We start from the raw sequence: 13,751 nt of genomic DNA on the forward strand, positions 1-13,751 counted from the left end.
TTGATGCAGAAAGTGTTGTCTGGTCCTCTCTGTATATTGTCGATTATTTCATTGCTCCATGCAATTAGAATTTTAGAAATTTGTATATTTAGATCATTTTTGCACTATTTCGTAAGAATTTCGTATTGAAGTGAATAAATATGCAAGAAAAAAAAAATTTGATCTTTCACACAATGAACCATAAGTGTCCCTCTTTAAACGTCCAAAAAGTTGGGAGGTTGGTGAAAGTCGCTTTATGTGGAGGCCGCCGCCTCGACCGCCAGCACAGGGCCTTATTAAGACCGCTGTTTAAAACACTGGAAGTTACTGCGAAATCCAAGGCAAAACGCAGGTTTTTACCAAGATTTTGGTGCTGAAAATCAAATGACGCACTAGATGGGAAATCCACACCACAGATCAATTTCTGCAGCATCCTGTAATCCGCAGTGTATCCGTGCATGTCACCCTTATCAACCACAGCGCACTACAACTCCCAGCATCTCCTGTCAAACTTCAGGTTAATAACAAGGCCCAGAAGCCTTCCCTTTACTGTTTTGTCCCTCAGTGAAATGACGAGTTATACATTACACAAGGCTCTGAAACCTGCAACTACTCCTCCCAGCGACGGCAGTCTGCTGCATGCTGGGAGCTGTAGTCCCTCAGCAGTTCCTGTACAGTCATGTAAACTTCCTCTGTGACTACCTCTGTGCATTGGCCTGACCCTCCTCCCGCCGGTACCTCCTTCCTCGCTGGGGTAGTTTTCCTGTCCCCTCCCAGGAAGTTTCTAAAAAAAAATTCTAGGAAGATAGAAGGGAAAAGGTTCCAATTTGTAAGAAGTTGGGGACTTTTCGGCGGAGCCATAAGAAGAGGCGGGAGGAGCGGGCTGTCCGGGGAGCGAGGAGGAGACATGACGGTGAGACGGGCGCGGCAGGCAGGGGAGGTCGGGGCTGGGGAGCAGCTACTTTCCGGTTCCTCACCAGTGGGTCCTGTATCTCATCCGTTTATGGGAAAGCTGGGTGACATGCCCACCATTACAGCTCCTACAGGTGTGCCAGTCCCATGTGGGTGCTGTGACTATGGCACCTCTGTCATTCAGGTGGGTGCTGAGCCCTGCTGTACTGGTGGGCGGATGGTCCGGGAACTGCAGTGAGATCACAGCCCCGCGTCCATTCAGTAGTCACCCTGTGGAAACGAAAGTGAGCGATCACTGATCCCCTCCCGCACTCCTTACCGGCGATTCTTCTGCCTGTGTTGGGCCTCGTTCACATTTTCATGTCTGTCAACGATCTGTGTTTGGTCCGTTTTTTTGCCCTCTCTGTGTGTGTCATCCGTAATCCAAGGACGCTGCTAATCTAAAAAGTTATTTCTAAGCACCAGTGGTCAGTGAAAAAACGGACGCGCCATGAATGCCCTTTGTAGGCTACTTTCACACTCACGTTTTGGGCGGATCTGCAAAAAACGGATCCGTTACAGTAAGTTAGGCCACTTTCACATTGGCTTTTGGTGCGGATCCGTCATGGATCAGATAATATGACTGTCTGCATCTATTTGTATTATCTTTAACATAGACAAGACGGATCCGTCTTGAACACTATTGAAAGCCAATGGAGGACGGATCCGTTTTCTATTGCACCATATTGTGTCATAGAAAACGGATCCCCCCCATTGACTTACATTGTGTGTCAGGACGGATCCGTTTGGCTCAGTTTCGTCAGACGGACACCAAAACGCTGCAAGCAGCGTGTCCGCCTCCAAAGCGGAATGGAGACTGAACAGAGGCAAACTGATGCATTCTGAGTGGATCCTTTTAGTTTTGGGCCACTTGTAAGAGCCCTGAATGGATCTCACAAACGGAAAGCCAAAACGCCAGTGTGAAAGTAGCCTTCTACAATGGCATGCATCCGTCATGAACGGATCCATTTGTATTAGGCTACTTTCACACTGGCGTTTCTGGGTCCGCCTGTGAGATCCGTTTCAAGGCTCTCACAAGCGGCCCAAAACGGATCAGTTTAGCCCCAATGCATTCTGAATGGAAGAGGATCCGCTCAGAATGCATCAGTTTGGCTGCGTTTGGTGTCTGTTATGTTTTTTTAGACGGTCACTAAAACGCAGCTTGCGCACCAAAACGGTGACTGTCTGACTATGTGGAGCCTAACGGATCCGTCTAGACCAGGGGTGGGCAATTATTTTTTCGATGGGGCCACATGAGAAACTGAAAATATTTTGGAGGGCCGGGCCAAAAGGCTAAACTCAATACTGCATAAAATCAATTGTATTTCTTTATAAAAAGCAGTAAATATCATTGTTGGACAACTGGTACGAGTACTTGTTATAGTTAAACAATGAAAAAGTGAGGTTGCCTTACAAGAAAAAAATTTAAATTTATTAAACAAAATTTCCCAAAACAATGAACATTTTTCACTATTTGTGACTCATATTAGTGAAAGCCATTGTCCCCCTGTGAATCCAGCCATTGTCCCCCTGTGAATCCAGCCATTGTCCCCCTGTGAATCCAGCCATTGTCCCCCTGTGAATCCAGCCATTGTCCCCCTGTGAATCCAGCCATTGTCCCCCTGTGAATCCAGCCATTGTCCCCCTGTGAATCCAGCCATTGTCCCCCTGTGAATCCAGCCATTGTCCCCCTGTGAATCCAGCCATTGTCCCCCTGTGAATCCAGCCATTGTCCCCCTGTGAATCCAGCCATTGTCCCCCTGTGAATCCAGCCATTGTCCCCCTGTGAATCCAGCCATTGTCCCCCTGTGAATCCAGCCATTGTCCCCCTGTGAATCCAGCAATTGTCCCACTGTGAATCCAGCAATTGTCCCACTGTGAATCCAGCCATTGTCCCCCTGTGAATCCAGCCATTGTCCAATGTGAATCCAGCCATTGTCCCCTGTGAATCCAGCCATTGTCCCCCTGTGAATCCAGCCATTGTCCCCCTGTGAATCCAGCCATTGTCCCCCTGTGAATCCAGCCATTGTCCCCCTGTGAATCCAGCCATTGTCCCCCTGTGAATCCAGCCATTGTCCCCCTGTGAATCCAGCCATTGTCCCCCTGTGAATCCAGCCATTGTCCCCCTGTGAATCCAGCCATTGTCCCCCTGTGAATCCAGCCATTGTCCCCCTGTGAATCCAGCCATTGTCCCCCTGTGAATCCAGCCATTGTCCCCCTGTGAATCCAGCCATTGTCCCCCTGTGAATCCAGCCATTGTCCCCCTGTGAATCCAGCCATTGTCCCCCTGTGAATCCAGCCATTGTCCCCCTGTGAATCCAGCCATTGTCCCCCTGTGAATCCAGCCATTGTCCCCCTGTGAATCCAGCCATTGTCCCCCTGTGAATCCAGCCATTGTCCCCCTGTGAATCCAGCCATTGTCCCCCTGTGAATCCAGCCATTGTCCCCCTGTGAATCCAGCCATTGTCCCCCTGTGAATCCAGCCATTGTCCCCCTGTGAATCCAGCCATTGTCCCCCTGTGAATCCAGCCATTGTCCCCCTGTGAATCCAGCCATTGTCCCCCTGTGAATCCAGCCATTGTCCCCCTGTGAATCCAGCCATTGTCCCCCTGTGAATCCAGCCATTGTCCCCCTGTGAATCCAGCCATTGTCCCCCTGTGAATCCAGCCATTGTCCCCCTGTGAATCCAGCCATTGTCCCACTGTGAATCCAGCCATTGTCCCACTGTGAATCCAGCCATTGTCCCCCTGTGAATCCAGCCATTGTCCAATGTGAATCCAGCCATTGTCCCCCTGTGAATCCAGCCATTGTCCCCCTGTGAATCCAGCCATTGTCCCCCTGTGAATCCAGCCATTGTCCCCCTGTGAATCCAGCCATTGTCCCCCTGTGAATCCAGCCATTGTCCCCCTGTGAATCCAGCCATTGTCCCCCTGTGAATCCAGCCATTGTCCCCCTGTGAATCCAGCCATTGTCCCCCTGTGAATCCAGCCATTGTCCCCCTGTGAATCCAGCCCTTGTCCCCCTGTGAATCCAGCCATTGTCCCCCTGTGAATCCAGCCATTGTCCCCCTGTGAATCCAGCCATTGTCCCCCTGTGAATCCAGCCATTGTCCCCCTGTGAATCCAGCCATTGTCCCCTTGTGTACAGAACACCCCCCCGGCCCCCCCATCATATACAGAACACCCCCCCCCCCTTACAATAGTACACACCCCCCCCCCCCCCCCCCCTTGCCTTTAGAAACGTAATGCTCAGAGATGATCAGCCATGTGTTAGTCACACTGACTACACACAGCACAGGGGGAGGCGGCCGCAGCTTCATGCTTGTCGGCTCTATGACTGTCAGTGTCAGACAGTCACAGCCGATACTATGAGAGCCGCGGGCGCTGCGCTGTTACAGAGAAGGGAATAATTGCGGCCGGCCGGGTCCCGGGTACGGCTCGCACGGGGCCCCCCCCCCCCCCCTGCTGTGTCTTACCTAGACAGTACTGCCGCTGACGCTGCCTCCCTGCCACCGCGCCATGCCACACGCAGCACGCCGAGTCGGAAGTCCTCTTCATTCGCGGAGGAGGGGTATCGTTGCTTGGCACGCCTCTGGCTCCGCCCGGGGGCCGGATTAAAAGGTCCGCCGGGCCGTATACGGCCCGCGGGCCGTAGTTTGCCCAGGTCTGGCTCTAGACTTACAATGTAAGTCAATGGGAACGGATCCGTTTTTCACTGACACAATATGGTGCAATTGAAAACGGATCCGTCCCCCATTGACTTTCAATGTAAGTCAAGACGGATCCGTTTGGACTTTTTTTTTTATGAATAAGGCCGAATGCAAACGGATCCATTATTAACGGATAAAAGCGTTTGTATTATTCGTGCGGATCCATCTGTGCATACACAAGATGGATCCGCACAAAACGCGAGTGTGAAAGTAGCCTTATCTGTAACATAGCCAAACGGTCATGAACAGCACTGACAGTCAATAGGAGACGGATCCATTTTCTATTGTGCCAGATTGTGTCACAGAAAACTGACCCGTCCCCATTGACTTACATTGTGTGTCAGAACGGATCCGTTTGGCTCCGTTTCGTCAGGCGGACATCAAAATGCTGCCAAGGGTAGGGCATGTTTTGAGGAAAGCACATGGATCATCCATATGTCCGTTCCGCAGAATATAGAATATGTCTGCAAAATGCCGACCATGGACCCAGTATTACTTGCTGTTGAAGTCAATGGGTCAGCAAAAAAATTACGGACAGCACACGGACCGCATCCTGATTTTGCGATATGTGGACCGGGAGATGGTTAAGGTCTCTGCGCAGATTCTGTGCGTAAACAGCATCTTATCCACATTTAGACATGGCAAGTTTTGGTGCAGAAACGCACGGAAATTCGTGCGGATCTAATGTGCGATCACCCACCCTTGTGTGCAGGTAGCCTTAGGGTTTGACCACCCGATGTGACTGTGCGGCAGCTGCCTGAGCCTTAGCGGCCTGCAAATACCTGATTAGGACTGCACGGTTTAGTTGGTCTTCATTGTTAATAGCCAAATGGTTTTGAAGGTGCTGAGTGGCCTTGGAGCTGCTAACATCTAGGGTCCCAACTTGTGACCCTAAGGCCTCATGCACACGGCCGTTGCACGGGCAACATCCATGCGGCGGCCGGGACGGATCGAGATCCATTCAACTTGAATGGGTCCGTGATCCGTCCGCACCGTAAAAAAATAGAGCATGTTCTATTTTTTGCGGTGCGGAGGCACGGACAGAAACCCCACTCTGTAGTGCTTCCGTGCCTTCGTTCCGCACCGCAGCTCCGGATTGCGGACCCATTCAAGTGAAGCACACGGCTGGTGCCCGCATATTACGGACCCGCTGTTTGCGGGCCGCAATACGGCCGGGCAACGGCCGTGTGCATGAAGCCTTAACATAAAAACCACCACTTTGGCTCCGTTCCTGGCTCCTTCCAGTCCCTGCAGGAACAGGAAGGTACCATGACCGCTGTGGCCAGTCACAGGCCTCAGCAGCCACATCAGTGTAATAACATGCGAGGTCCGGAGGACTGACGTGGACACACTGGTGGGGGAGATTTATCAAACCTGGTGTGAAGGAAAACTGGCCTAGTTGTCTGTAGCAAGTAGCAACCAATCAGATTCCTCCTTTAATTTTTCAGAGCTCCTGTGGAAAATGAAAGGTTTAATCTGATTGGTTGCTATGGGCAACTAAGCCAGTTCTACTTTACACCAGTTTTGATAAATCTCCCCCCAGCACAGACAGCACTCCAAGTAATACTGGTGATGGGTGCGCGCATCGACAGGGAAATGTCCAACATCCACAGCAAAGAAAATGGAGGCAGCACTCCAACTGAAGTCTATGGGCCAAGTGAAAAATCACGGCTGGCATCCGTATGTGGTCCATGTTTGGTCCGTTTTTCAAGTGACAACTGGTAGGAGATGCTCTGGAAATTTAAATTTCAGCTGAGCGGTGTCCGTGGAATAAGGATGACACATGGAGGGCAAAAAATGGACACACAGATCCTTCACGGATGATGGATGGTTTATTTTTCACGGACGTCAGAGACAGAAATGTGAACAAGGCCTTAGGGTGGATGGCATCCGAACGGAACCCTGACCCATTCATCTCAATGGGTGCGTGCACATGAGCGTGGTTTTCCACTGACCACCTGTCCCTTCAGGAAAAATCTCAGCATGTTCATGCAGGACTGGTCCATTCAAGTCAATGGGTCAGTGAAAAAAAACTGACAGCAAAGGTACAGTGTCCTGATGGAGTCTGTTTTTCACTGATGGTCGCTGGGAGACTGTTTTCTTCAGTTTTTCTTCATGTGTATGAAAAACTGATGCAAAACGGATGCAATCAAGATGGAAAAAAACTGAAGCGCTGAACGCAGACAAAACGGGCTAAACTTGCATGGAAAACTGTCGGTTTTTCTCTGAACAGACCATAGCATAGCAGCCAATCAGATTCTACGTCTCATTTTGGACAGCTCCTTTGGAAAATGAAAGGTGGAATATGATTGGTTGCTATGGGCAACTAAGCCAGTTTGATAAATCTCCCCCATTCTCTATTGCTTCAGGTTAATTCTTTTTAGGGCCCATTCACATGACTGTATTTTTGGTCCGCATCCGATCTGCATTTTTTCACTTCACCTGTTCACTTCAATGGGGCCTTAAAAGATGCGGACAGCACTCCGTGTGCTTTCGGCATCTGCATGTCCGTTCCGCAGCCCTGCAAAAAGGATAGAACATGTCCATTTTGCAGACAAGAATAGGTATTTCTAACAAAGGGCGAAATGGCGGGTCCGCAAAATGCAAGACTTACATGGCCGGTATCCGTGTTTTGTGGATCCGCAATTTATGGTCCGCAAAAATTGATACGGTGGCCTGATTAAGTACTTAACCACAGGGTTCCTTAATCATGGTAGTCGTAGTTATGAGTAAGGCTACTTTCACACTTGTGGCAGAGGATTCGGCAAAACGTGTGCCAACTGATGGCATTTGTAAGACTCATCAGGATCCTGATCAGTCTTAAAAATGCATTGAAATGCCGGATCCGTCTTTCTGGTGTCATCCGGCAAAACTGATGCAGCATTTTTTTTTTCACCTTTTTTTCGGTCTGCGCAGGAAGGACGGATCCAGTACTAACAAATTCCTATGGGGAAAAATGCCGGATCCGGCATTCAGGCAAGTCTTCAGTTTTTTTCGCGGGAGATAAAACCGTAGCATGCTACGGTTTTATCTTTGTCCTGATCAGTCAAAACGACTGAACTGAAGACATCCTGATGCATCCTGAAGGGATTACTCTCCATTCAGAATGCATGGGGATATGCCTGATCTGTTCTTTTCCGGTATTGAGCCCCTGTGATGGAACTCTATGCCGGAAAAGAAAAACGCTAGTGTGAAAGTACCCTTATCCACTATGTTCTGATCCTCAGCTGCGTCATGTTATCGATCCTCTGACTCCAACTGACACAGTTCCTTAGGTGCAGACGGGAAGTCAGTCTGACATTGAGGTTCTTATATATGAATAAAGAAACTGACATATTGTCAATACTTGGAGTTATCCAGGAAACGCTAATGATGACCAATCCTTAGGATAGGTCATCATTATCACATCTGGCACCCCCGCCGATCAGCTGCCACACTCGCTAGAGCTCTGGCGAGTGGAGCCGGCTCTCAACATCTCTCCGAGCACAGGGCCGTACATTGTGTAGGCTTCAACGGGGCTGAGCTCCAACTAGGCCATGTGAGCGATGTATGGTGACGTCACTGACCTAGGAACTCACGCCCAGCCTCTTCAAACAGCTGATTGGTGGTCGGACCCCACCAATCTGATTTTAAATGGAACCTGTCGCCTCCAAAAACCATCCCGAGCAGCCAGCAGTACCTGAGAGTAGTCAGCAGCGTGTTTTTCCGACGATCGATGAAGCAAAAGCTCAGAAAACGTTCTTTTATCCCCTGCCCGCATGATTTTCTAGTCGTGCTTCAAGTCACGGTAACCGCGCCCCCTTCGCTGTGACTGACAGCGTTTATGCACGAGAATTCGGCTGCCTTTGCCGAACAGCCGGCTGTCAGTCACAGGGGAAGGGGGCCTGGTTATCTTGACTTGAAGCAAGGAGGCCGCTGCCCGCTTGACTTGAAGCATGACTAGAAAATCACGGGGCAGGGGATAAAAACGTTTTCTGAGCTTTTGCTTCATCTGCCTTCAGGAAGAAAACGATCGCTGGAAACGCGCTGCTGACTACTCTTAGGTACTGCTGGCGGCTTGGGAGGGTTTTTGGAGGTGACAGGTTCCCTTTAATGACCTAACCTGAGGTCAATATTATCTCCAGGATAACCCCTTTAAGACGCTGTGTCAGTTGGAAAGTCAGAGTGTCGATCACATGACACAACTGAGGATAAGAAAGGAGCAGATAAGTCATAACTAGGGATGAGCGAATCGACTTCGGATGAAACATCCGAAGTCGATTCGCATAAAAGTTTGTTCCAATACTGTACGGAGCAGGAGCTCCGTACAGTATTAAAATGTATTGGCTCCGATGAGCCGAAGTTATTGCTTGGGGAAGTCTCTGGAGACTTCGGGTAATAACTTCATAAATTAATTTGTACTGTGAAAAACGATTTCCCGAACTCGGGCTCGGTTCCAAATGGTACTTGGAAAAGGCCGAAGCACCACCAGGCCCCATTGACTAAAATGGGACTCAGTGGGGATGCGGCCTGTTTCCAGCATTAGTGCTGGGATTCGGCTGGACAAAAAACGTTGCTTGCAGCCATCTTTTATGCCATAAAAATGTACCTAGCATTTCTCCGCTAAAAAACGTACTCCTCATTATAGTCATCGCGACCTGTTCCAGTTAGTTATGTTATTTTTTATCATTGTGCTCCTAAAACGGGTCAGAACAACGGAAATCAGTAGTGCAAGTGTGAAAGAGGCCTAGTATGGTTTCCATGATGTTGAAATAATTTATGGGTTGCTACCTGTAAACCTGACGTGATTATTGATATGGCTGATATCAGAGCCCCATTAATAAGGTGCGGTTTAATATTTTCTCTTCTGCACACTGACATTACTACTCCTGTCGTGTAGTACTGGTATTTCCAGGCATTGCACAATAACTTACTTTACATCTGTCATTCATGGTTTTCATGTGGTTCTTTCAGTTTTACTATGTTTGCCCATCCCGTGTGTTTTGTGTGTGCTGTCGCCCCAGGCGCCTTCCATTCTGATGAGTCTCGCCTGTCTCTTTCTCTCTACAGATGTTTCTTTGAGATTCGCTCTTCTCCTGTACACGGTGTATGTTAGCGTTTGTTGTGTGCTTTACTTTGCTCCCATTTCTTATGTGGCTGTCGTGGTACATGGTCCGCCCGTACAGGTGCTTCTGCTAACCCTGTTCTGTGGTGGGACTCCATACTTTTGAAAGCATGATGGTAAAACTCACTATATTCATGAATGTTCGGAGACGTTTTTTGACCATGTCTCTGTTGTTTTTAGAACGTTTGCACTGTATATTTATTTTCCCACTGGCAACAAAAAAGGGGCAGCTATAATAAAATAAAACTTAGCTTTTAATAAATCGTATCTAAAAAGAAGACAAAAATGCACAATACATACAAAAATTGGAACAATCTTACCGGTATGCTGATAATTCAATTGGCACATGAATACCGGACTGGTTGGGTTGATACCGATGACTGGGGAGGTGGGATACAATGCACATATCCTGTCCCTACCTTGCCCTGTCAGGTCTATTATGCCCTAATGACCTCCTAAATACGGAGTCATCGCCCTGACAAGAACCTTGCCCTATCGCCAATCCCTAAAAAACCCTATTGGGGGAAGTTGGTGGAGGGACTACCCGATATCAGTCAATACCCTCCCTAATCCAAACCTTTAAACAAATCAAAATATATATCAGAAAAGGTTCCAACGTGTTTCGTCTTGATGGGTTCCCCCAGACTCATGAGAGGACTAGGGGCAAAAATTGAAAAGGGAGGGCTGGTAGATCGCCCTACTACCTCTAAGTGTAATAAATGAGGCTGTGTGACAAGTTCACATGTGTCTGACGGCCACATTTACTACACTTAGAAGTAGTAGGGCGATCTACTGGCCCTCCCTCAATGTAACAGTGACACCGGACCACAACTGTGGGGGCATTTTATCATTCTTCACCTTTTCAGTTTTGGCCCCTTGTCCTCTAATGAGTCTGGGGGGAACCCATCAAGATGAAACGCGTTGGAACATATTTTGAGACCTTTTCTGATATATATTTTGATTTGTTTTGTTTTGAGGTTTGGATTAGGGAGGGTATTGACTGATATCGGGTAGTCCCTCCACCAACTTCCCCGAATAGGGTTTTTTAGGGATTGGCAATAGGGCAAGGTTCTGGACGGGGCCGCTCTTGTCAGGGCGATGACTCCGTATTTAGGAGGTCATTAGGGCATAATAGACCTGACAGGGCAAGGTAGGGACAGGATATGTACATTGTACCATCCCACCTCCCCCGTCATCAGTATCAACCCAACCAGTCCGGTATTCATGTGCCAATTGAATTATCAGCATACCGGTAAGATTGTTCCAATTTTTGTATTTATTGTGCATTTTTGTCTTCTTTTTAGATACGATTTATTAAAAGTTAAGTTTTATTTTATTATAGCCTTTTTATATACTCTTGTGTTGCCAGTGGGAAAGTCCATAAGGGAGCGTAGTACGAGTATACCATCATTTACTCGTACATTTTGAGATTGGTTTACTGTATATTTATTACCTTAGACATCTGAAACCCCGTCCTATGAAAAATACTGTCATCACCATTGATACATGAGCCCTGTAGCATGTTACGTTGTATTAACCAGCTGCATGCTGATTTCTTTTTTTTCTTTTTGCTACCTCTGGCCCCTGTATCCGGGTGAGGTATTAGGTGTCTGAAGTCCTTATGCTGTCTATGGGGTAGTCTCACTTTACGCCAGTCTCTCATGTGGTATTCACAGGGTGAAACCGAATCTGCCATATCCTTCGGATGTCTCTCTGCCCCCCTTTGCCCTCGAACCTTCGGGACTGTGGCCAAGGGGCGGGTGTCCCCAGCGTCCCTTCTCATACAGACAACAGCCTTGTAACTGGAGATGGAAAGGTTTGGAGAGAGGGACAGAACTAAATGTCACATAAGGCTCGTGTCCCGGAGATCTAGTGGGAAAAAAATAGAAAGCGAGTCATCTCAATGTATAGATAGAAGAACTCCTCAAGATGTGTAGCACTAGAGTATATAGGATAATTACAAGAAACGGCCAGAGCAGGCGAGCGCTGTATACTGTAGGCCAGTCCTTGAGGATGTGACAGATTTCTTATAGTGCACAGCTAACATCTTGTGGCCTCCTGCTGCCATGACCGAAGAGTTGCGTTCCAAGAAGGACATCTAAGCATGAGATTGAATTAGGACACTGGTGAGGTGGTGAGACGCCCCCATGTTGCCCAGTAATGCGTTTTCTGCATCCTCGGAGCGAGGTGCCAGCTCTGACCTCGAGGTATGACGTCTGTGTCAGGCATGGACAGCTCTGTAGAAGTGGCCTGCTGCATCCCTGTTCTGTGCGGTCTTTGCTGTTCATCACTCCACCCCGTGCTTTATGTATTCACCTGTTCCGCTCTTCATCTACCACTGATGTTCAGTTGCAGTCCATGTGTGTTTTCTCTCAACAGCCCGACCTGCTGAACTTCAAGAAGGGATGGATGTCCTTGCTGGATGCCAATGGAGAGGTGAGTCTATAGCTGTGTGTTGTGCCTTTTATCATTTGGTCAATCTATAAATGCAGCCCAGTTGTGTTGGTGCCATGGCCCACTGTACAGACGTTTGCCCATGTCCACCCGGACTGTGGAAGCATCTGAGATCTATGGACGGATATATGGAAGCATGGTGTGTATGTGTTCTGTACAGTTGGAGGAGGTTTGTTCATTCATGTTATGTTTGCTGTATCACTGGAGCCATCGTTTTTCATTGCCAGTTTACAAAGGTCTTCTCTGCAGCCATCGCCAGTAGGAGTAATGGATAATACAAGCTGTCAGTCCGCACTAGATCACGTCTGTGGCAGGCTTTCTCACTGCACATGATTGGCGTGTCTAGGAGAGGAGCTGTGTCTGGTTGCAGTGTACACAGAGGTGTATAGAGGAGAAGATAATGAGGATGGTGATATGTACTGGAAATATATTTCTCCTTTTTCATAGTGGAAGAAGCACTGGTTTGTTCTGACCGACTCCAGCCTCCGGTATTACAGAGACTCCAATGCTGAAGAGGTAAGGACCTGTTTTCTGAATCCTTTAAGCAGACGTGTTTCATATCTGTTTCTGTAGAAGATGGTTTGCTGAATGTTGACAGCTGTAGAATATCAGAAGTTTATAGCGGGGAACTTATGAAGCTCTGTACTCACAAAAATGTGCAACTTTTTGTAGTTTCTTTTTTAATACCGCTCTCAGCACTTTTCAAAAGTGGGTGTGGTTAGCTAGGTAGGTTAATGGTCTCCCTTCTGCAAGATGGATGACTAAAACCGCTCTAGACAAGTGTTATTTGTAACCTCTTAAGGACGCAGTCTAGTTTAGTGCTTAAAGGGGTTGTCCAGGATTAGGAAAACATGGCTGCTTTCTTCCAAAAACAGATTGTGGGCTGCATTGCAGCTCTGCTTCATTGACTCCAATAGAGCCACTCTGCAGTGCAAGACACAACCAATGGGTAGGGGTGGTGCTGTTTTTGGAAGAAAGCAGCCATGTTTTTCTAATCCTGGATGAGCCCTTTAAGGATGTGGCAGTTTTTTGTTTTTTTATCTTATTTTTCCATTGGCATGGCAGTCTGGGGGCTTGTTTTCTGCATAACGAATCTTTGGGGCACTGGTGTGAAAAAACAACAACAATGCGATTCTGCTATTGTTTTAACGTTTCTTTAGTGTTTGCAGTGCATTAAAATGACATACTGACATTATTCTGCACAGCGGTATGATTGTTTTATTGCTTTAGAAAATCCCTAATTTATTTAGCATTCTGTATTAATAATGCTATTATTTTCTCTTATAACTGTGTTATAAGAGAAAATAATAGCAAAGATCGGGGTCCCCATCCCGATCGTCACTTAGCAACCATGTGTGAAAATCGCACTGTATCCGCACTTGCTTGCGGATGCTTGCGATTTTCACACAGCCCCATTCACTTCTATGGGGCTTGTGTTATGTGAAAAACGCACAATATAGAGCATGCTGCGATTTTCACGCAACGCACAAGTGATGCATGAAAATCGCCGCTCATCTGCACAGCCCCATTGAAATGAATGGGTCCGGATTCAGT

The 13,751-nt window shown here is 47.8% G+C and overlaps 1 protein-coding gene across 3 annotated transcripts in view; it reads left to right on the forward strand.

Moving 5' to 3' along the window:
• Window positions 1-576: 576 nt before the first annotated feature.
• The window catches only part of LOC120978811 (TRIO and F-actin binding protein), a 53,735-nt gene continuing 40,560 nt past the window's right edge, over window positions 577-13,751 (forward strand). The window contains exons 1-4 of one of the 3 annotated variants that reach the window (XM_040407170.1): window positions 577-892; window positions 9,689-9,859; window positions 12,123-12,179; window positions 12,645-12,713. In XM_040407170.1, the coding sequence (XP_040263104.1) occupies window positions 9,854-9,859; window positions 12,123-12,179; window positions 12,645-12,713 (132 nt within the window). In that variant the 5' untranslated portion in view covers window positions 577-892; window positions 9,689-9,853. Of the gene's footprint in view, window positions 893-9,688; window positions 9,860-10,674; window positions 11,951-12,122; window positions 12,180-12,644; window positions 12,714-13,751 lie in introns of those variants that run through there. The other 2 variants (XM_040407169.1, XM_040407168.1) reach the window with 2 other exon arrangements.

This window comes from Bufo bufo, chromosome 9, assembly GCF_905171765.1.
Source record: "Bufo bufo chromosome 9, aBufBuf1.1, whole genome shotgun sequence".
Taxonomy (NCBI): Eukaryota; Metazoa; Chordata; class Amphibia; order Anura; family Bufonidae; genus Bufo; species Bufo bufo.